Below are 22,720 nucleotides of genomic sequence, written 5' to 3'. Positions count from 1 at the left end.
CTAACGTTTTTTTTAACGTTTGTCTAACGGTAGGTGTACGGCTGATAATGGTATAAAACCTTAAATGTACCGCTGATAAACAATAGTTTAGCAGGTGTACTATTGATAAAGGCCCAAACCTTGGGTGTACTATTGATAATTTCCCTAATTTTTATTTATGGTTGGTCACACCGTGTGGCAGAAATTACTTATTCAGGGATTACTTGGTCGGTCATGGGTTATTTAATCAGGAATTACTTGATCGGTTAGGGGTTACTTGGTCGGTCAGTGGTTACTCGACCAGTCAGGGCTTCAGAGGTACTCTCACACAGAAAACGTAACGATTTAAATATACACGTTGTATTAGAGAATTTTAATTAATTAGACCCAACTTAGATCGTGTTCTCTTTGATATAAAGTTTCATTAAGGGTATTTTCATAAATTTTGGTTAAAAGTTCTTCAATATTACAAAAACTACAATCAATGAAATGTTTTATATCGTGACCGTCAGATATATCGAACCGTTGTCAAATCTTAAGATCTGCACCATAAAAAGTTTTCACCTAAAGGTGATTCTCACCAGAACCTCAAGGCAGTAGGGCATATGTTTATTAATAACTCTAACTACCCATCCAAGATCAATCAATAAATCTATATACATTTACACATCGATCTAATTAAAGAGATTCTACCTTAGATGTACACATACGATATATAAACCATTGCATGTGATTAAAATCTAATTTAGGTCATGCTTGGTAACTATAGGCGTTACAATGTAGTACTAATTATATCACAATTGCAATTCAATGTCAAGCCAATCGATTATGCATGATGGTCTATTAGTTTATACATGCACAAGTATTTGAGATTTTTCTGATTAGTCCAATCCACCCTCATTAAAATTTGTATTTTCCTTTTCAATACAACATGTAAACTTATTACTATAACAAATTACAATAAAGTATTATTGTTACAGAGTATTATTCAACATCCATAATTAAACCACGACATATATAATTTATTTGGTACATACACAACTACATAACAAATGCAAGGGTTATACGTGCAAAACTACAAAAGGTAGCTACATATTACATGAAACCTACAAATTCATGTATATTTGTATAACATTTATTTAGAACATTGTATCAAAGTATATTATATAATAGTGATGGAAAATAAAACCAATCAATGGTTGGTTTTATATTCTTTCAATTAGCTTAGGTCATCTTAACAGTTGTGATGGGTCTAATGCCCGTGGGATGGTAGCGAAAAAAGATTTCATTGTAATTTTTCACGCTTTTGTAAATAGCTGGTTGATCTTTCGTTATCAAAGCTTTCAGAGGTCCGATTTCCTTATGTTGAGCAGGGCCGCAAAACAATGGTAGAGAGATCCTTTCCTTTTCCGGGTTTGGCACCACTCTATGTATCGCACTTTTGAAGATGCCGTTGCTCATTATCTACACAAGCAAATTAAAATCATGAATTTCAAAAATTAGGCACAGCTAGAGTTTGACCGTCAACTAATCAACTAGATCAAACCCTATATAATTTTCATACTGCACTTTGTGGCTCTCTATGGATAACAAAACAATAATACAACGTAACAAAAAAAAAAAAAAAAAAAAAAACCGAAAAAACACTCGTACCTCCATTTGGTCGCCAACATTGACAAAGATAGCATGAGGAAGAACGGGAGCTTTAAACCACTCGTTATCTTTCTCAAATTCAAGGCCTTCAAGTTCTTTATCTTGCAATAGAAAAGTCATGGCAGCCGAGTCTGCATGTTTGCTCGAGGTTCGAATTTGGTCAATATAAAGACATGGTATGTAGAAATTAAATCTCGAAATCACTTGTAATGTTCCTCCATATTCTTCCACAAAACTATTCTCTTCCAAGTTCAAACATCGTGCCATATATTGGATCAATTTGTCATGCAACGTTTTCACGTTCATACTGTACTCTTCCAAAACTTCCCTGCAATTCAATCAATTTTATTTGTTCATAAAATTTATTAGTAGATATAATGGACTAATATCTATTTAAATTGAGTATAGATAACATGGACTAATTAAAAGAACAAAATAATTTAACAAGTTTACTCCCTGAAATGATGTATTACTTGAAAGGTGGTCCAACTACAGCAAACCAGACCAAAAAAATTCATACCAAACCTTAGTAGAATTAGATTAGAATACGTCCATTATTCTAGAGGGGAGGGATTTTTGGTTTAACAGTTGTACGAGGTATGGTGTAGAGTTTTAAACTCGTTTTAGAACGAGTAATCCATACAAAATAAACATGGTACGTCAAACACGGTGTTTGTATTAATTGGTTTTTTTTTTTTTTTTTAATCAAAGAATGTTTTATATTTAGAAAATGATCTTCATGCATGGGTCAAATTTTGCTAAATTTCACCTCTATTTTTTATTACCAGCCTACCAAGAGTTTTTTTAGTCTCTTAGGCCGTGTTTGTATCAAGGGAAAAGCCTTTTCCGGAAAACAGATTTCTTGTTTTCTGTTGTTTGTTTTAAACCGGCCCATAAAATGGAAAATAGGGCCGAAAAACACTTTTCCATATAGGCCCAATCATTTTCCCTAAACAAACCTGGTATTCCATGTTTTCTGGCATCGCTCATCTTCAAGCTCTCTCTCATCTTCGTGCTCTCTATCTCATCGTTAAGCTCGTGCGCTCTCTCTCTCATCGTTAAGCTCGTGCGCTCTCTTTCATCTTCAAGCTCGTGCTCTCTCGGCGGCGTGAAGATCTGTTGGTAATTTCCAATTTATTCGGTTTCTTCTCTTAAATTGTTTGCTTAGCTTCTTTATTTGATTCAACTGCTCTTGAAATTCTAGGTTAGGTTTGTGATTAATTAGGGTTTGTTAATATTCTTCTGTATTAAAGAACAAGTTAAGTAATAATGAAGAATTCTGGAATTTGGTTGATTTTTTGCTATTGATTTGGGAATTAGGGTTTGCACGTAAAATCAATTGCTGGACTTCTGTACTTTCGCTGCTTCCAGTGTAATGTGATGAAGCTTCTGTGTATATATGTATGTGACTATTTGATAATCGATAATATGCTTATTATGATGTTGGCTGTAAATTTCCATTAGCGGCGCAAATTCAGCTCTAGTTTGGACTTCTGTCGTCTGCTTTCTTCTAGTGTGGTTTGAGCAAAATTGATTTTAGCTCGCTGTTTGTATGTGCAATGATGTGCTGCTGTATGAAGTTGGTGGTGAAAATTTAGTTGGATTTTTTACTTTATTTAGAAGCAGGAAGGGGCGCAGTGTTGGGTGTGAGGTTTAATTTGGATATGGTAATCTAGTGATTTTTTGCAATAAACGAATCGAAAAGATAATGGTTTACATTCATGTACTAGTTAGATTGATCACTTTGATAATACCATCAATCACCATAATTTTCTTTTTTCAGATTAGTATTAGTTATGGAACCGAAGCGTGGATTGTCTACCCATAAATCATCTAAGGTATAACTTTGCCCAAAAACCACTTTCGAATTAATATACATATAAGTATGCTTAACCTTTTTTTTTTATGGAATTGATGTAGATGACTAATGATATTAAAGGCATTGTTATTGGCGCTGTGGCTGCTGTTATTGCTTGTACTCTTGCTTTTCTTAACGAGCGTAGGTCTAAAACAAGAAGGCTAAGAATAATTAGGCAACCTTCATTAATAGAGATAGTCTGAGGTCGGAGATTGTTAATAGTGTTTTGTATTGTGGTGATACTCATTGTTTGGGTCAGATCCGTATAAGGCCTCAAGCATTTTTCAATTTGTGTAAAATTCTAGTTGAAAGAGGACTTTTGAAAGAAAATACTCGAATAGGTGTTGATGTAAGATTTAGGGCAGCGGGGGGAAGATTTTTCCGATCAATTTGGACCATACATCATTACTTCCATGTTGTTCTTAAAGCCATCCTTAAATTGTACCTAGAATTTGTTAAACCACAAGCCTCTCCACTTCCTTTTGAAATTCAAAACAACCCTAGGTTTTTTCCTTGGTTTAAGGATTACATAGGAGCTATAGATGGGACACATATACGTGCATCTATCCCCATTGAAATGCAAGGTCGCTTTCGTGGTAGAAAGGGTGGGACAACCCAAAATGTGCTAGCTGCTGTTGATTTGATATGAAATTTACGTATGTGCTGGCCGGTTGGGAGGGTTCCGCTCATGACTCAAAGGTCTTGCAAGATGCACTCAAAAGGGGATTTAAGGTTCTTGAAGGTATTAATATTATTATTTTTTCTGGTTTCTTTTATGCATTGGTTATAAGTTAGTAACTTTGACAAATCTCTTTAAATTGTAGGAAAGTATTACCTTGCTGATGCGGGGTATGGTGACCGTAAAGGATTCATGTCTCCATATATGTGTATTCGCTACCACTTGAAAGAGTATACAACCAATCCACCTGAGAATGAACGTGAATTATTTAATCTTCGACACTCCTCACTAAGAATGGTTATGGAGAGAGCATTTGGAGTATTAAAGAAGCGATTTAGTGTCTTAGATGCTGAGCCATTTTGGCCGTATGAAACCCAAGTAGATGTAGTTCTAGCATGTTGCGTGTTACATAACTACCTTAGAGGTGTTGACCCAAATGACCCAATTACAAGAGAAGTTGAAGTAGAGATGGCATCACAAGATTTACAACACATGGGGGAAGTACGTACTCGAAGGAAAGAGCGAGAAGAAAATCAACAAATCGAAAGAAAGAGAAAGGCCATTGCAATGGCGATGTGGACTTATACAAGAAGACTTGTATTTGATGGGCTTAGCATATGCATTTTTAAGATAATTAGTTCATAAATTATGTATTTTAATTCTATAACATTTTATTTTTTTAAAGACAATATTTCCAGTGATTATGTATTTTCTATCAACTTTTTCATATGTGATACCTTACTAGAGTTATTACCTGTTTCAACTTATTTATTTAGTGTTCTGCATCAATTTTATATTTCTTATATATTATTATGTTGTTTTTTTTTTCCAGATTCTAATGCTAAAGTGATTGTTCCAGGTTATAAAAGAAGAGAAAAAGGCCAACTTTCGCTGGTCAAAGGACATGTCAAAGGAATTACTCGACTTTTTAGCCGAAGAAGTTAAAAAGGGAAACCGGCCTAATAATACATTTCGAACAAGTTCTTTTGTGACTGCTGCAAAGATTATCTCTGAGAAGTTTCAAACCAATTGCACCTCAGAACATGTGGAGAATCGTATGAAAACTGTGAGGAATGCATGGGTGGCTATATCAACGGTCTGAAACAACTCCGGGTTTGGATGGAACGATAATTTGAAGATGGTGACAGCATCTCCCACAGCATATGCTACTTATGTTAAGGTAGTGCTGTTTTATACACCTAGAAACATGTTATTATTCACCCTTAAATAACTGTCCCTCCCCATTTTCTCTCTCTTTTCTTGTTTTGCTTAGCTGTAATTATGCTTCTGGATCTATGTTAATATGATAAGGCACTGACCAATATTGTTCATTTGCATACTTCCTGCATTATATGAATAGATTACTATTATTTGTTAATTGTCTAAGAATATGTATTAGCTGTTGCTAGGAAAAAGGAAATGGTCCAAAAGTGACAATGAGATTAGTGGCTGAATCTTGAAACAGGCTTGTGAGGTAACTATGTTTCAGCTTCCAACTTAAAGCTCTATCAAGTAGCCAATGTAGGATGTTAATATGATACAACCTCTGTACAAACTAACTTTTTGGCCCTATAATCTGATCTTTGCAGGAATATCCAAAATATGAAAAGTTTTTGAATCGAAAAATTGATATGTATGAAGAGATGGCTATAGTAGTGGGTAAAGATTTAGCACGGGGGAACTTCTCCAAGACATTTGCCAACATCGATGTTGATGCTTCAATGGAAAGTGGACAACCAAGTATGACTAATGATAGTGTGCCTTCCAAGAGAGTGGTACCTCGTTGGGCTCAAGGCCACATCAAAAGAGGTCTCGAATTGACGAAGGATCGGAAATGAAACACATTTCAGCACAACTTCAAGAAGTGGTTAGTGCTCTCAAAATTTTTTCAAACAATCAACTTGATGTGGAGAAGCTTTATGACAAAATTATGAAGATGGAGGACATTGAAGAAGGGGTGCGTGTTGCGGCTTTTGATCACTTGGTGGAGCGCGAAATGCTTGCAAAAGCATTTTTGACAAAAAGCTTGCCACTATGCAAACTTTGGATCGAAAAGTTTGTCAAAGACCATAAACATTAAAGTCTGCTAGCTACTTTTACTCCAATTTCTGGTAGTTTGCTCTTGCTGTCTTCAAGGTTACTGCTCTGGTTGCAATCTGCTTCTTGGTTTTGGTGCATTTTTCTCTGCCTTATGTTTCATACTTCCTGTTGCTGTTCTGCTATAAGTGCTATGCTGCTGCCTGGTTGATACCTGGTGTTTATGCTGCTGCTTCAGGCTGCTGGAAGCTACTTCTCCTGCTGTTGGCTGCTATATGCTGCTTGGTCTGCCCTTGTCCTTTCTACAACCATTTTTCTTTTCTTATTTTTTCGCTGTTTGTTTGGCTTGGGTATTTGTATTCTTGGGTATTAGCAGAAGTTTTTTATTATTAGTTTGAAGTGGTTAACATTTGTAGATCAAATATGAAGAACTATAGAATTTTAGCTTTTAAATCATTTACAAGGGTGTTTTTCATGTTCTCTTCTTGACTTACAGTCGAGGGTTGGGCTTGGCTTAATTTACGGCTTAATTTAAAAACAATTAGGTTCACAAACAATATTAAGTAACAAAAGGAAAATTGTTTTAAAAGGAAAATGAATTTCCAAACAAACAAAGAAAAATGGGATTCGTGGAAAATGAATTTCCAAACAAACAAAGGAAAATGGGATTCTTGGAAAATGAATTTCCTTACAAATAAACAAAGGAAAACTAAACCAAATTTGAGTTTCCCTCCATAAAATGGATTTCATGGAAATTCATTTTCCATTAGATTTGTTTTTCGTCAAAACAAACGGAGCCTTAGTATTTGCATTTTGACATATGCATGTGAAAATAAATTAAATTTAAGGAAATTTTGATTTTTAACATCACAAAAAAAACACGAAAATGGTTTTTAATACTATAAAAAAAAAATTTATTTTAAAACCACAAAAAATTCGCATAATTGGATATTACCACCACTTAACAGATCTTTGGATGAAATCCGTTAGGTGGGCCCCATAAAGTACACGTGTCACAATTGTGTTGGCTAAAAAAAGATTTTTTTTTTAAAAAAAAACCCTAAACCTAATACAGCCACCCTACCACCACCACCGACACTCACATCCACCGCCACCCTCTTACCCACGCTACCTGCACATCCCCCGCCCCCAATCTTAACTCCGGCACGCCCGGAACCACCTCCCCCTGCCAGACCGACACCCAATGTATCCCCAAAATGGCTATGAAATCGGCCACTAACGGTCGAAAACGGCCGGTTTTGGGGCTGAGTGGTCGATTTTGACCCTAAACTGGCCGATTTCGGCCATTAGTGGCTGATTTCGTGGCCGCTTTTGAGGAAGGCCGGCCGTTTAGGTGGGTTATAGGGGTGTCGGTCAGGCTAGGGTTGCGGGAAAGGGTCGGGGGAGGTATTCGGTGGTCGGCCTGGGCAGGGGGTTCGCCGGATGTGGGACAGGGGGCGGGGGCTGCGTTGGTTGGGTGGGGAAAAGGGTGCCTGTGGTGGTGGTGGGGTGGTTGGGCTTTTGTTTTTGTTTTTTTTTTTTAATTATAATTTTTAATATTCTTTTTTTTTAGCCAACTATATGGAGACAAGTGGCATTGTGGCCCCATTTAACGGATTCCATCTTAAAATCCGTTACGTGGTGGTAAAAACAAAATTTTAAGGTTTTTGATGGTCTTAAAATAAAGCTTTTTTTTTTTTTTTTTTTGTTGTAGTGTTAAGAACCATTTTCGTGTTTGTTTGTGGTGTTAAAAATCAGAATTTCCTAAATTTAATGAAGTATACATATTATTGTTCCAAAACATAATATATATATAAAAGTATACCTAAAAGACTGAGGAGTTTGAGGCCAACGTTCAAGTTGGCGTTCCTCAAAAGGGTAGGTTGTGAGCCGTAAGCGAGACTGCCATACGAGAGGTACATTGTTTGAAGTGATTGAGTCATTGCCATAACCTTGAGGTTCTGTTGCTGTCCTTGCATATTTTTCTTTCTCCTCTTGAGGCACTCGATTGAATTCGAACCCAACATTTCGAACTTTGTCCAAGTATTCCACAGACATGCCATGGTTTACAAGCTAAGAAAAACATATATAGATAAGATCATCATCATTAGTACATACAATACATCAAATAATTAAATTTGTGAGATCAGAATGACTTTTTCTATTTTATAATAAATAGTTACTATTATAATAATGTTCTGTAACAAAATTTACGTAAAATAGCCTTACAAAACCCTCTTATTAGAATTTATTTTACAGACGTTATTATCAGAGTGGCTCATCCATGTTTAAATATAGATTGCGCTAAGAAAAACCCTACAAATAAAGGCAAATACAACGTAAATATGCCCTAAACTAACTAAAGAAGGAAAATTCATTATCAGCTCACCTGGAAGCAACCCCATGAGCTGAGAGCAGCATGAAGTTTCTTCAATTCGTTGGCCACCACATCAGGAGACGGAGATGAGAGGAGAGAAAAATCGATAACATGGTTTTCCATGTATGGAAGATCAGCAGCCATTGTTACAACTATGTTGATTTTTGGTGCTGCAAAATTTAAGAAGATTTTTGCTTGTTAAGTAATAAGCTAGCTCGCTCAGTATTAGACTAGTAGTAGTAATTAACTGCCTTGAACTTATAGTAGTGATATGATCACCTAATTTATACTAATTTCATTATGATAATTTTCATCTTCCGACCCCAATTTTCTTTTCCTTGGTTTGTTTGATTATTTTTTGTCAAATTCTATGTTCTTAAATTCTATGTTCTTAAAATTTTCTTCATTCTGTTTTTTCAACTCTTACAATTAGAAGTCAGGTAACAGCCTAACAAATAAGAACTCTCATGGTCAAAGCTCAAAGGAAGGTCTAGAAAACATACAAATTCTGTTATATAAAATAACTAAGACAATTTTGTTGGATAAAAGGGGAAAATTACTTAAATCAGCCTATTTGTTAATTTTTTTTTATCTCATTTTTGTTTATTATTATCTTTTTTCCAAATACTAAAAAATTAAAAATAATACTCCGTGATACATTAAAAAATTAATTAATTAGTATATATATTACTAGCTAATTTTAAGATAATCTACAATAATACGCACTAAGTATAAAAAATAAAAAAAAATAAATAAAATTCTCTCCTCTCTCCTCCTTCCTCTCTTCTCAACTCTAGTCTCCATTGTTATTTTTTGAAGGGGCTTCCGTCGGTTTTAACCGGTGGAGAGCCATCATCTTTTAACCGGTGGAAAGCCCCCATCCTTGTTACTTTAAAAGTTTTTTTTAGGTTATAATAATGTTTCCTCCTTTTGGGAGGAACTTTTCTCCCTTGAAAGAAAGTGTTTCCGATCTCCTTCGAAAGACAAGGGCTTCTCGACCTCCTTCGAAAGACAAGGTTTATCTCCTCTTTTCGGGGAAGAATCTTTTTAGGTTTGAATCCATGATATTAGATGTAATGGATTGTTGTGAAATTATTTCGTTGGTGAAAAATTATGCGAGATCGCAAGGGTTGTCAAGCTTTCAAATACAGATAGATGAATCAGAAGGAAAACATCCTCACAGCTACAAAGGATCGTTAGATTGTCTCTCCAACAAGGCTGTATTTTCTAGCGATATAAGCGGGAGATGTTCCACATTGCAAGATCTACTCGACGATCGTAGTTTTTATGAAGGAAATTGTTATTTGATTCAATATCTTATGTATTTGTTAAAGCCGAAGCTCTTTTGTAGATGTCGTATGACTTTTATTAATGAATTTTTTTACTATTCAAAAAAAAAAAAACAGATAATCTACAATTATTATATCAAATGACTGTAAAATCATACAACCAAAAACAGTTTAATAGCAAAGATATTGAACATTCATATATATATATATAGGAGGGATTCGGTAAGAATCCCTCCTTATATAAGAACACTAGTATATATAAGAACCAATCTAATCCGAGGATTAGATTGAATCAAATCAAGAAATAAGAAAATACTCCATATAAACCCTAATTTTCTCTCTCCTCTCACAAAAAGTTGTCGTTATTTTCTCTCTCATCATTTTATCTCTCCTCAAACTCCCAAAATTCTCCATTATTAGAGCAATTTGAAAGACTTTTCAGCGATTCCAGTCAATTCTCTCGCGATTCAGTAAATTAAGGTATGCTTGTTTAAGCAATTTATTTTCAGTGTTTTTGATATTTTTATTTTCCGAAATTTTAAGGAATTTGTTACGACATCGCATCAATTATGTTTGATTGTTCGAAATTGCATCAACAGTTTAATTTCAGCTATTTTAGGGCTCGTATTTTGACCGATTATTTTTCGATTTTTTAGTAATTTTTTTCGAATTTGTAGTTCGAATTTTCAATTGCAATTTGTCCTTTTTTTTTTCGAATTTCCAGTATTTTTGCCTTGCAATGTTATTTGATTTTGTACTGCAATTTTCTTCGATTTTGTACTGTAACTTTCTGAGGAATTTTTGATTTTTTCATTCTTATTAATTTACCTTTGAAAATTATAATGGAATGTTTGGTTTGGATAGTTCATTGTTAGAGTTCATATAAGATTGCAAATAATATTGAAGAATTTACTGTGAGTTGTGAAAATTTAGCCATTTAGGTCCATTCATGTAAAAATGAGAGTATAATGGTAAGAAATTAGGTTAGCACTTTTGTATTAGATAAATTTGCATCTTAGTTTATAGGAATGGATCAACAGCCAACTATATTTTCCTCCTTTTGACCGATGTAATCACGTACTACTCGTACATACTTCTTAGTAGTAGTTGTGTTGGGTAATTTCACTAATTTGTGAGCATGTATAATGTGTTGGGTATTCGAGAGTTATGTGTTGTAGAAGTAATGAGGGCATTTGAGTTTCTACATGTGATTGTTTTCTTCCGTATGGGAGGGGTGGTGATCAATAACAAACGGCTAAATCCTATTAGCTCAAGTGGTAGAGTATTATGCAAATGCATAGAGGATGTAGGTTCAAATCCTACATAGGCTATCTTTATAAATAACTAAAAAAAACTTCAAAAATAAACCTAATTATTTCTCATTATAGCCTGATTTAGAACATAATGTAATAATTTAGAACATATAAAATTATTTTAGAATATATGGAGCAAAATTAGAACATAGGCTTTGAACATAGATTTATAACTTAGGAAAGAATACTTCTTTACGTGAGAACACTTTTTATGTAAGAACACTCTATGTTCTAAGTTTTTTTCCTATGTTTTAAATTCTTTTATGTTTATGTTCTAAATTTTTTTCTATTGTTCTAAATTTTTCTGCTTATGATCTAAATTTTATTTACTTATGTTCTAAATTATTCCCTATGTTCTAAATTTTTTTGCTTATGTTCTAAAATTTTTCTACTTATGTTCTAAATTATTAACTATGTTCTAAATTTTTTTTCATCTTATGTTTAAAATTTTTCGGCTTATGTTCTAAAATTAGTCTACTTATGTTCTAAATTATTCTGTCTATGTTCTAAATTTTTTTTTTCATCTTATGTTCTAAATTTTTTCTTATGTTCAAATTTTTTTTTCCTACGTTCTAAATCTTTCTTAGTTCTACAAATGAACCTACGTGGGATTCGAACCCACATTTTTTGTGCTTTTGTACAATGCTCTACTCATTGAGCTAGTAGGCTAATGTATATAAACATTAGAACCCAAACCTTTACTTACATTACACTAAACTACCTCATCGACATAATTGAAGAATAATACTTATTCAAAATTACATTCGCCTCAATTCCTAGTTACATAGAACCTAATCACTAATTATTATAGCACCACTTGAATTATTCTTTGTCTAAGCTATCAAACCAACCAATTTCCATGTGCACTACTCTCTTGAAGTATAATGTTCTTATCCATCATATCAACTTACAAGTTACAACCAGCAACGTCAAAGTAATAAGTTCTAAGTGGATATGATAATAGTGATTCTATGCCAATGGCTACAAACATAAGGGCCCCTTTAATTTTTTTTCAAGATATAAGGCGGTTTGCACTACTTTTCCGAGAAAGCTTGGCTTAAACTTTAAAACATATAAAACATAGAATAAACTTTAGAACATAGAGAGAAAACTTTAGAACATAAAAGTAAACTTTAGAACTTAAAAGCATAAACTTTAGAACATATATGCTAAACTTTAGAACATAAAGGGAAACTTTATAAATTATAAGGTAAACTTTAGAACATAAAGAGTAAAATTTAGAACATATAAGAAAACTTTAATACATAAAAGGATAACTTTCACTAGTAGAAAAGTGTAAATGGGCACCTGTTCAAAACCGGTGTTGATTTTGTGAAGGAGAAATATCAAGCTAAAGTAAAAGTAACACTGTGATTTGTATTATGCATATAAGGCTATAAGAGTTTGGCTAATGTGTGAGTAAATAAAACAAAAGGTGTTGCAATACTTCTGAAATAATCCATGCAATTAGTGGTTACTAAGCTTTCATGAAGCATGGGACACATTTACACAATAACCATGCATATAAATATAATGATAATGCATACATCTTACAAATACAACATGAGAACTTATTTGAAAGCACTATAAACATGCATAAAGCTTACAAATATATGATCTGCATTGTACAAGAAGTCAACTTGATGGGTTAAAAGCAGCACAGTTTTGTCTTTGAGAGCTCCCCTTACACACTCCTGCGAACATTAATAAGTTCTTCTGAAGCTAGATACTCAAATGCATACAGTCAAAATCAATAACAGCTTTACCAAGTTCGAGCATGTATTTATAACACAATCTTGCCAACTCTTATTAAGAATAATAATTTCATCATATAATCATTTGACAGAATTGAATTTGAATATATCTAAACTAATATGTGTCTACAGCGACGTAAATATCATCTAGAAGATACACATCATAGTTTAGACTTTATAGCATACAAGCATGTGCACAAATATTTAGGACATGATCAATTATATTTCAAAAATATATATATACATATATATTCTGCTTCACCACCAAATTTAGCTAGGATAACACACAAGGAAAAACTTCATTTATTAAAATAATTGGAAACTCCCATCACCTATGAAAGCAAGGACCCTCTTATTGGGAACAGCTTGAGTATAATCAAGAATAGCACCAACCATCCACGAATACAAAGAAACCATCACTAACAATTAAGAACACAACAAGTGGGTTTCGCTAATTTAGAACATGCTTAACAAGAGTTTAGAAACATGTGGTCTTAATTATAACTACAAAATTATAATTTAGAATATGTTAAACTAATTTACAATTCACATAAGTCATTTTAGAAGAAAAAAAGATTAGCATATAATCGAACATAGATTATTCAAAAAAAAAAAAAAAAAACACTCGAACACCTAGGTAGCAAAATAATTGCAAAAGAAATAAAAAAGACTGATAAAATGACGTAAAAAATCCAAAAATTAACGAAAAAACTTGTAAAATGACGCAAAAAAAAAAAAAAAAAAACAAAGCAACCAAAAAATTAAATAATAGAAAATAATCAAACTTAGGGTAGATATTCAACAAATATAATCGAAAATTCTTCAATTGAAGTTGTCGCAGAAAGCACATTAAAGAAATGGATAAAAAAATGCAGAAAATATTCGAAAATTTTCATCAAAAGCGCAATAATAATCCACAATCGTAGAACTAATCGTAAAATTTCACCAAATCGCATGAAATTAATCGCATCAAATTCGCATGAAAAATCATTAAATTTAAAACAAATCTGATTATAAAATTAATAAACTTACAATAATTAATCCATAATCTGTGAAAATATCGTGATGAATTTGATGAACATTCGCCAATCTGTTGAACATAAAATAACGAGATGAAGGAAGAGGAAAAGGAATTTAAATAAACTCCTCCAAATTACAAAAATGTCATTAGTAGAGCATCATTTTGGACGGTTAGATCAAAACTAATAAACGACTAAGATTGGTTCTTATATAAGATTGGGTTCTTATATAGAGGAGATTTCTTATATTGAACATGCATATGATACTTGTAAATCTTAAAATCACCCTCTCATTGGGAAAGTAGTTGTTATTGGCATGTGTATATAACTAATAATTTGTTTTTATACATTTACTAGATGAAAGTCCGTGCGATGCACGGTTTTTTCATCTAAGATTTTTAATTATTTGATTTATTGTATTTAATAATTTCAGACAAAATTACAAAAGTTTAATATTTATTTTTTACTATAATTTATAATGAATTTATTAAATATAAATAAATTGTAAATATGATATTTTTTCCGTTAATAAAATCTTTAATGTGAAATGATAAATTTTTAATAATTTAAATCCTAAATCATTATTCATTGTTTTACCATATCTTTTATTTCGATAGAATCATCAACCTCGTCCACAACCAACCTACTACATCAACGGATAAATTAAACTGTGAAATGTTAGCCACACTGAAATTGATATAAATTAAATCTTAACATATATAAAATAAATCAATATATTTACCAATAAATGAAAAATTGTTGCGATATAAAATCAAATCTATGCATAGGAATTTTTTCATCATCTCTAAAAATAACCAAAGCCATCCATATGTTATGTATACAACATCTAATCGTATGCCATTACATAAACAAATAATCGTTAAGTATCCTAAATAAATATAATGTAACTAATAATTACAAATATAAATTTAAACATAAGATTTTAAAAATTAGACATTGATGACCTAAAATAACACAAAATTACTAACACAAAATTCGCTTTATGGGGTTTTGTATTGATACGAAATTTTATTTGTGTCGTATGATGTGTTAGATCTGCATGTAAAAAAACATTTAGTAAATAAAACATAAACATATAATCATTGAGTATCCCAAATTAATACAATGTAAGTAATAATTAGAAATACTAATTTGAACATAGTATTTTAAAAATTAAGCTAAAATTACCCGGTCATTGATGACCAAAAATTAACACAAAATTACTAACACAAAATTCGCTTGATGGGGTTTTTTTATTGATACGAAATTTTGTTTGTGTCGTATGATGTGTCAATTTATAATGGTAAGTATCACAAATTTTAATTTAATTATAATTAACGAACAATTTGTATTTCTTATCATAAATACTATCAAAATTTATCTTATAATGATAGGTATCAAATTTTATTATAAGCGTTTATCATTTAAATATTTCTTAGTATATTATTTTTGGATTTCTTATACTCGTAGTATTGAATTAGTAAATTTATCTTTTCCTATATTTTTACTTTATTTTTTTCATTAAAATAATTTAATTCGTGGATTATAATCTACGTGACATTAAAATTTTAGATATATCAAATCTAATTCGTTACTTTTCTCTAGGTGGCGACATAATTTTTTAATTCAAAAATAAAATACAAATCTTTCTTCTTATTAATTCGTTACTTTTATCTAGGTGGCGACATAATTTTTTAATTCAAAATAAAATACAAATCTTTCTTCTTATTGGTCAAAATAAGTATATTTCTTACGTGGCGTTCCGAATACTCTCCAAAAATGCCTACTTTATTTATATAATATTAGATTACATTCGATTTACAATGTGATCGTTAGGTTTGGCAATACTAATTGAAATAGAGATGAAACCGACAAGCTAAATAAAATGGAAGATAATAGATGAAACTAATTAATAAGGCGTTGAAATTGATGATAAATGTTAATAGACAGGTAAAGTTCTTTTGTAGAATCACCTGTCTAAGGGTTGAAATGTTTTAAATAACTTTTTACAAAAAAAAATTTGTGCAAACTTTTTAAAATTATAAAAGGGTAAAATGTAGATTATATATAAAAACAAATCCCTAAATTTAGATGGTACTTGATCACAAAAAAAAAGCTCCTTAAATTTCAATGGTACTTGGTTGATTACCAAAAAAAAAAAAATATGATTATTCTAAATTTACATGGTACTTAATTAATAACCAAAATTTTCAAAAACAAAATAAAATAATACTCTAAATTAACAATAGTGAGGAAATCCACAACCCATCAAATTATAGTCGCATATAAAAATATGTTCTTTTGACATTAGATCACCTAAACTGTATAAAAATAAAACTTTATTGTATAACTTTGATCATTCTACATTTAGATAGAGTTTGGCTAACCAAGGCAATCTCTTAGCTGTATTAGTCAATGGAAGAGCTAAAAGGGTACTTATATATTATGGAGGACATAATATAGCTAATTTAAAAAGTGATTATTTATCCATACCTTTTAAAAAGTTTGAATTAACTCTTATGAATAGTGTTAGGATAATTATACCCTCTAAAATGTTTATTTACTTATTGCCTTTATTAATGTTAATTGCCTCTTTTTTTGAACTTTTTAAGAATAGTGTGCCTATGTTATACCCCTAAAAATATTTGTTTATATAATTTCCCTCATTACTCCTACCAACAACTAAATTTATAACATAAGGCTAAATCAAAAGAGTTTTCCAGAAATGACTTAGTGCGCATCACGCGCATTAGCTACCCTAGTATAAGATAAAATTATCAGATTAGAATATCATTTCACGCATCTAATACAATTATGACTAGTTTTGTCAAGGGGGGATTCTTTTACTATGTCGATATGGCCAGACTTCATAAACGAAGTATATTTTAGATTTTTACGTGTACTATTAGTAGAAAACTGATCAATTGTTAGAAAAATGATCCACATATTACTCCGTAGTAATAAATACTAGTCTATCGTTGAAAAATTAGATGGTGAGAAAGATTAACAAACATATATGTGGTCAAACTCTTATCGGGTGGATGTATCTAGTTGAACACGGACTTGCTCCCCTACCTCTTCCGTTGTCTATCAAATCTTATACCAAAGTTTGGATATTTTACCAGGCCTAATGATGTTCCACCCAAAACCGATTGGTCTAGTTATGGGAAGATCATAGTAGCTCCTCAAGCTTATAAGGTGGTTAATGTGTCTCATTAATATCAATTTGGGTTAACACCATGTGCACAACATGATTCAACTAGCTAGCTAGTTAGTTATTGATATTACAGCCTATTTCACATGCGTTGAATGAGTCGTTGTGTGAGATAAATTTTAAATTTAATGTAATACGTAGTAGATATTTAGAGGCATTCGTTTTGAGTTTGATTTGACCTGTTTGTGGGTGAATGTTCTGAATTTTGTAAAATTATAAAAATTTGTGACTAGGTGAGCTTTCGCATAAATCTTCCTAAGAGCATTAACACTCGTGGTATAGTTTCAATATCACGGAGTAAAAATTCATCAAAATCTTGCAAATTTTTACTTCATTGGTGATATAAAACTATACCATTTGATGGTATATACCATCACATGGTAAACATTTGCTTTGGTCCCCGTGAAACATGAACCAACTAGGTCAGGCCATGTGGCCGGGTTATCATGTATCTTTTATTTATTTTTTTTTCAATTGCATTTTAAGCAAAAATTATAAAGTAAAAAATTATGAAAAAATTACCATTATTCATAAATTTTCAAAACCTATACATAGACACCCATATTGATATAGTTTTATATATTTTTCGAATGCTTTTTACTACCTAAATTGCTTATTTTATTTAATTAACTTAAAAAATATTAATTACTCCCCCTTGTCCCCTTTTGTTTGTCAATTTTGTCATTTTAGGTGCCCCTAAATGTTTGTCACATTTTATATTTTCATAATTATTAAGATACATAAAAAGACTTTTATACCCTCATTTTTTTTATCTTTATTAAGTCCTCTTCCTATTTTACCCTAACATTTGCCATAAAAATTGTGCCAACTTTTGACTAATTTAATGTTTTACACTCTTGAATCTCTCAATTTCTCTTTCTCATGTACTTTAATTACTTTTTTAATTGAAAATGTCTCTTTTCCATGCACTTTTATTATTTTATTGGTTGAGAATTTTACTTTCCCATATACTTTCATTACTTTATATTCTCCATCTTAATTCCCATGATTTTCCTTCAAAAGTGAAAACAAAAGGGGATGGAGGGAGTAGTTATTTCCAATAAAAAACTGAAATATAATTATAATTAAATTAAGTGTATAATTAATATATATATATAGGAGAGAGAAAGTGTGGTGGTAAACATTTTTAATACCATGGGTGGGATGATTTTTGGATAAAGTATATTGTATTGTGGTATAAATAATGTGGATGAGTGAGAAAGTGGTAGAGAGAGAGATTGTATAAATTTTTATACCATGAGTGATGATGGTTTAAGAGCAAAGCATTTGTAATTCAACCTAGAGAAAACAAAGATTGAGCTTACTAATGACTCAAGAGATGTATTGGCATATTCTATGTATGTGTGCAATTATGCATGACATATATTGGGTTATAAATGAAATTGGGTTTTTTTTTTGTCAAAAACTACCTAATAAAACCTAACTTTTGTGAGAAACTATCTAATAAAAAAAATGTTATAAGAAACTACCTAATAAAAGGTAAAATGTTGTAAGATAATACCTTTGGCCGAATTTCTACCGTTGACCTAATTTTATGGCGTTGACCCACCTCAAAACACCCTCGAAACCACTGGAATTTGTTATATACTCCCAGGTGCACCATACATCCAACTAACCCAAAGTTGGTTTTTGCTCTTCATTTGATGATTAAATGAAAAACAACCATCAAAATGAGAATAAAATACTCATGGGTGTACGGTACACCCGGGTGTATATAACAATCTCTTCGAAACCACCACGAGGGTTGATTTTCAAGGTGATAAGATTATTTTCGGGATGGTTGGAGGATATTCCAAGTTGGTGACGATAGCTTCATGATTGGGATGTTGGTTTTTGGGGTTAGAGGTTGTTTTTTGGGGTTGGAGGGTGGTTTCGGCGTGGTGGAGGCAATTTCAAGCATGCTGTGATAGTTTTGGAAAAGAAAGTGGTGGTTTCGGGGGTGTTTTGAGGTAGGTCAATGGGGAAACTCCGGTAAAGCTAGAATTTTACAACATTTTACCTTTGAATAGGTAGTTTTTTACAACATTTTACCTTTTATTAGGTAGTTTCTTACAACATTTTTTTTAATAGGTAGTTTCTCACAAAATCTGGACTTTATTAACTTGTTTTTGACAAAAAAATCTATTAAAATGTGTAGCAACAACAACACACTATATTATTATGCCATACTAAGTATTAAACAACATTATTACACGAAATTTTCAATTGTATGCATGTGTAGCGAATAGATGCAACACATGTACTTACCCTTAACTAGCTAGTATTCAAAAAGTCCGAGAGAGATTAGTAGGACGCCGAAATGTATATATACTAGTTAAATCTTCATGGATGTAATTGGCCTTTCACCTTTGGGGTGGTACTGAAAGAAAATCTGCCCGTATTGTTTAATAGTCTTGTACAAAGGAGGTTGATTTTCATTCACCAATTTCTTAAATGGTCCAATTTCCATCTCTGAACATGGAGAACAAAACATTGCTACAGATAGCCTTTCTTTCTCTGAGTTTGCAACCACTCTATGGACAGCACTCTTGAATATCCCGTTACTCATTATCTACAAAATTTATTAAAAAAACAACTTATTAAATTAATTAATTAAAATTTATACAATCTTTGTTACTAGAGTTACTTCTACGTTGTACTATTTATTTACAATAATTGTTAAAAAAAAAAAAATTATTTAACAATAAAATTTTACATTACTTTATTTGGTCTTACCTGTCATTGTTATGATTAATTTTTGCAAGTCTATATACTATATTAAAAATTAATACAAGATCTTAGATATAGAATATATGATGATTTCGACTTTTCAAGTTTTAATAGTCAAATTTCAAAATGACCGTAACTAGCTAGTTGGAGTTTAATTTTATGGACTAGTTTACATTTTAATGTAGTTTAAATCGATTAGCATCTTTAATAAAAAACGTGTACCTCCATTTGATCACCAACATTAACAAAGAGAGCATTAGGGATAATGGGGACTTTAAACCAGTTATCATCTTTAAGAACTTGAAGGCCTTCAACTTGTTTATCTTGCAAGAGGAAAGTCATGGCGGATGCATCCGAATGTGTTCTTGAGGCGCGAACTAGTTCAGGAAATGGACACTTAGGGTAATGGTTTATTCTTGCTTGTATTGTCACGCTTTCACCATATTCCTCAAGGAAGCTATTATCTTCTAAGCCTAAGCATCGAGCCATTGCTTGAACTATTGTTTCATTCACTTCTTTGACTTTCATGGTGAATTCATGCAAAGTTCCCCTGAAATTCATAGTATTAATTGGGTAGAAAAGATATGAAGCATATGGACTTGCATGAGAGTGTGTTATTTGATATTTTGATCGTAAGGGATGAAGAAAGAAGACAGAATAATCACTTTTGGTTCAGGTAGGCGACCCCACTTATGAGATTAAAGCATTGATTGATTGAATTAGAAAAAGTAATGCAACTTTCCTAAAATCAAGCACATAATTCTTACCATGTATCCTAAACCTAAGCTAACTCAAGAGTCAAAACCAATATAATCAAATGAATTATACAATAGAAATTAACTGATGAGGAAAAAAAGGGTTTCTAACCTAAAATCAGAAGGATTTTGAGGCCAAAAAACTAGCCTTCGTCGATCTTCAGGGTAGACGTTTAGATACAAACGATCATTCCAATTATGAGGAACATTTCGCGACAACACGGTGTCGTTTCCATAGCCTTCAGGGTCATTGGGTGCCCTTAAATACTTCATCCTCTCCTCGACAGGAAGTACAAAGAATTCTTTGCTATTTTCACGTATTTTATTCAACAATGATTCCATTATTCCATGATTTATGAGCTGCAATGTCATGAAAATAATATTTAAGATAATCAAGAAAATTTCATTGAGTTTCAACTAAATAAAGTTTTGAAATATTTGTTAGAAGGAATATTTTATATTACGGATTAACTACTTTATAAAAAATGACTTTTATAAAAGTGGCAATTTTGAACCTAAAAGCACAGTTGTTGACCGATACTTTTTTTAATTAAACCTTACAAATAATTCAATATCTAACCTTTATATATGAAAACGTTTACCCAGTATTTAATCTACCCATGCCACTATATATAAACGTAAATAAATAATTAACAAAGTTTAATTAAAAAAAAAAATACTCCTATAATAAGAGAAGTAGTGACCTGAAAGGAGCCCCAGGAAACAAGAGCATAATGAAGTTTTCTAAGCTCCTCCGCAGCCTCCCCCTCGGAGGATGACAACAGGAGAGACATGTCAATGACGGGGCAGTCCATCCAAGGAAGGGCAGAGGGATCGGCTGCGAGGTTTCGATTACCGGATTCCCTAGTAAACATTTCCAGCACATCTTCGCCGGCGGTTTCTAGGATATCTACAATAGGCAGGGAAGGTAGTTCTGGAGTAACTTGTACATTATTCGTGGTAACTTTGTATGAAGACATGCTCATAATTTTAGAAGTTAGTTAATTTGGTTGTGAATTGAATTATTATTATTGGTATTACATAATAAGAGTGGATTTCTTATTGATTTACTAGAAATCTAGAATGTTGGACTTAAAATAATTTGAAAAGGAAAATTGAGCTTATTTTGACAAAAGTTATTAAGTTTGTGGTTTTAATTCAAGATGGTTAATCAATTTAGTGCGCTTGACCGTTGATTTCTAACGTTGACTTGTACTAGTATTTCTTTTTTAAACATAAGATAGTGGAACTTTAACCATCAATTGGATTTTCACATTTGTCGAGACATCAATATCTTTAATTAGAGGTTAGTAAAAATTATGAAAAAATTAATTTATTAAAGTAGACATTATGGCAAATTCAACAATGTATTATATGATCATATTTATATATTATATATTGATAAAAAAAAAAGTAAGTCAATGATGATATATAAATAGTGGAAAATCCCAACTAAAGCTTATAAAAAAGGAAAAATTGCCCGGAATAATCCCACTTTTGGGGCGTCCGCCCAAAATAATCCCACCTTTGTGTTATTTTTAAATAATCCGATCTTTATACCCAATTCGTTCAAAGTGGTCCCGAATGACCAATAACCGGTTGAAGATGTAGTTTTTTTTTTATTAAGTTTAATTTAACACGTGTCACAACTTGATTTGTCCACAATTGAAAAAAAAATTAAAAAATAAAGTAAAAAAAAAAACCACCACCACCCAAACCCAGACCCCAGAACCACCACCCCACCTAGAACCGAAACCACTGACAGGTTTTAGTCGTATCACCTAATCAAAAGAATTACCTAAATCCTCTAACTAAAGCAGATAGGGAAGTAGGGTCGAATCCACAGGAAAACAACGTCTTTATATTTCTAAATAATTAATATAATCTAAACTATCAAGTAACCAAGTTATTTGTGAGAATTAAACTAAGGAGAATAAATGAACTAAAGAAAATAAAACTAAGGAGAAATCAATAAATCAAATCCTAGGGTATAGGTTCACCAACAATAAATAATACTACAAGGTAAAACACAATAATCAATCATCAATGCATCAATCAATCAG

At 31.8% G+C, this 22,720-nt stretch overlaps 3 protein-coding genes across 9 annotated transcripts; 1 reads left to right on the top strand and 2 right to left on the bottom strand.

The window, feature by feature from the left end:
• Positions 1 to 981: 981 nt before the first annotated feature.
• Positions 982 to 9,599, bottom strand: LOC110704447 (protein SRG1-like). Its single transcript, XM_021882230.1, has 4 exons — positions 8,596 to 9,599; positions 8,032 to 8,279; positions 1,633 to 1,960; positions 982 to 1,443 (listed from the first exon to the last, which is right to left on the bottom strand). Exons 1-4 carry the CDS (start codon positions 8,725 to 8,727, stop codon positions 1,204 to 1,206), a joined length of 948 nt encoding a protein of 315 aa, XP_021737922.1. The 5' UTR covers positions 8,728 to 9,599; the 3' UTR covers positions 982 to 1,203.
• On the top strand, positions 2,203 to 6,686 carry LOC110704448. Of its 7 annotated transcripts, none has more exons than XR_002507947.1 (4): positions 2,203 to 2,754; positions 3,416 to 3,470; positions 3,553 to 4,232; positions 4,315 to 6,686. XR_002507947.1 is itself a non-coding variant. In XM_021882231.1 (3 exons), the coding sequence occupies exons 2-3, from the start codon at positions 4,136 to 4,138 to the stop codon at positions 4,812 to 4,814; spliced, it is 597 nt and encodes a 198-aa protein (XP_021737923.1). In that variant the 5' UTR covers positions 2,558 to 2,754; positions 3,416 to 4,135; the 3' UTR covers positions 4,815 to 6,686. The 7 variants fall into 7 exon arrangements, 3 of the variants coding, with proteins under 3 accessions (XP_021737923.1, XP_021737925.1, XP_021737924.1); XR_002507949.1 differs by having other exon boundaries at positions 3,416 to 4,232; positions 4,315 to 5,349; positions 5,579 to 6,686; XR_002507950.1 differs by having other exon boundaries at positions 3,416 to 4,232; positions 4,315 to 5,349; positions 5,569 to 6,686.
• A 9,648-nt stretch (positions 9,600 to 19,247) lies between the features above and the next one.
• On the bottom strand, positions 19,248 to 21,771 carry LOC110704346 (probable 2-oxoglutarate-dependent dioxygenase ANS). Its single transcript, XM_021882130.1, has 4 exons — positions 21,362 to 21,771; positions 20,770 to 21,017; positions 20,125 to 20,452; positions 19,248 to 19,744 (listed from the first exon to the last, which is right to left on the bottom strand). Exons 1-4 carry the CDS (start codon positions 21,641 to 21,643, stop codon positions 19,508 to 19,510), a joined length of 1,095 nt encoding a protein of 364 aa, XP_021737822.1. The 5' UTR covers positions 21,644 to 21,771; the 3' UTR covers positions 19,248 to 19,507.
• Positions 21,772 to 22,720: the final 949 nt, after the last annotated feature.

The sequence above is a fragment of the Chenopodium quinoa genome, unplaced genomic scaffold (genome assembly GCF_001683475.1).
Source record: "Chenopodium quinoa cultivar QQ74 unplaced genomic scaffold, ASM168347v1, whole genome shotgun sequence".
NCBI classification, from domain to species: domain Eukaryota; kingdom Viridiplantae; phylum Streptophyta; class Magnoliopsida; order Caryophyllales; family Amaranthaceae; genus Chenopodium; species Chenopodium quinoa.
This window is presented reverse-complemented; position numbering and strand designations above follow the sequence as displayed.

What these genes read in the sequence shown, in the direction of transcription:
- LOC110704448 (XM_021882231.1), top strand. Translation starts at nt 4,136, where the DNA reads ATGAAATTTACGTATGTGCTGGCCGGTTGGGAGGGTTCCGCTCATGAC. An exon ending in GGGATTTAAGGTTCTTGAAG is followed by an intron (nt 4,233 to 4,314) that starts GTATTAATATTA and finishes TTTAAATTGTAG; the next exon opens with GAAAGTATTACCTTGCTGAT.
- LOC110704346 (XM_021882130.1), bottom strand. Translation starts at nt 21,643, where the DNA reads ATGAGCATGTCTTCATACAAAGTTACCACGAATAATGTACAAGTTACT. An exon ending in TTTCCTGGGGCTCCTTTCAG is followed by an intron (nt 21,018 to 21,361) that starts GTCACTACTTCT and finishes ATGACATTGCAG; the next exon opens with CTCATAAATCATGGAATAAT. An exon ending in CAAAATCCTTCTGATTTTAG is followed by an intron (nt 20,453 to 20,769) that starts GTTAGAAACCCT and finishes TATGAATTTCAG; the next exon opens with GGGAACTTTGCATGAATTCA.
- LOC110704447 (XM_021882230.1), bottom strand. Translation starts at nt 8,727, where the DNA reads ATGGCTGCTGATCTTCCATACATGGAAAACCATGTTATCGATTTTTCT. An exon ending in GCTCATGGGGTTGCTTCCAG is followed by an intron (nt 8,280 to 8,595) that starts GTGAGCTGATAA and finishes TGTTTTTCTTAG; the next exon opens with CTTGTAAACCATGGCATGTC. An exon ending in CAAACTCCTCAGTCTTTTAG is followed by an intron (nt 1,961 to 8,031) that starts GTATACTTTTAT and finishes ATTGAATTGCAG; the next exon opens with GGAAGTTTTGGAAGAGTACA.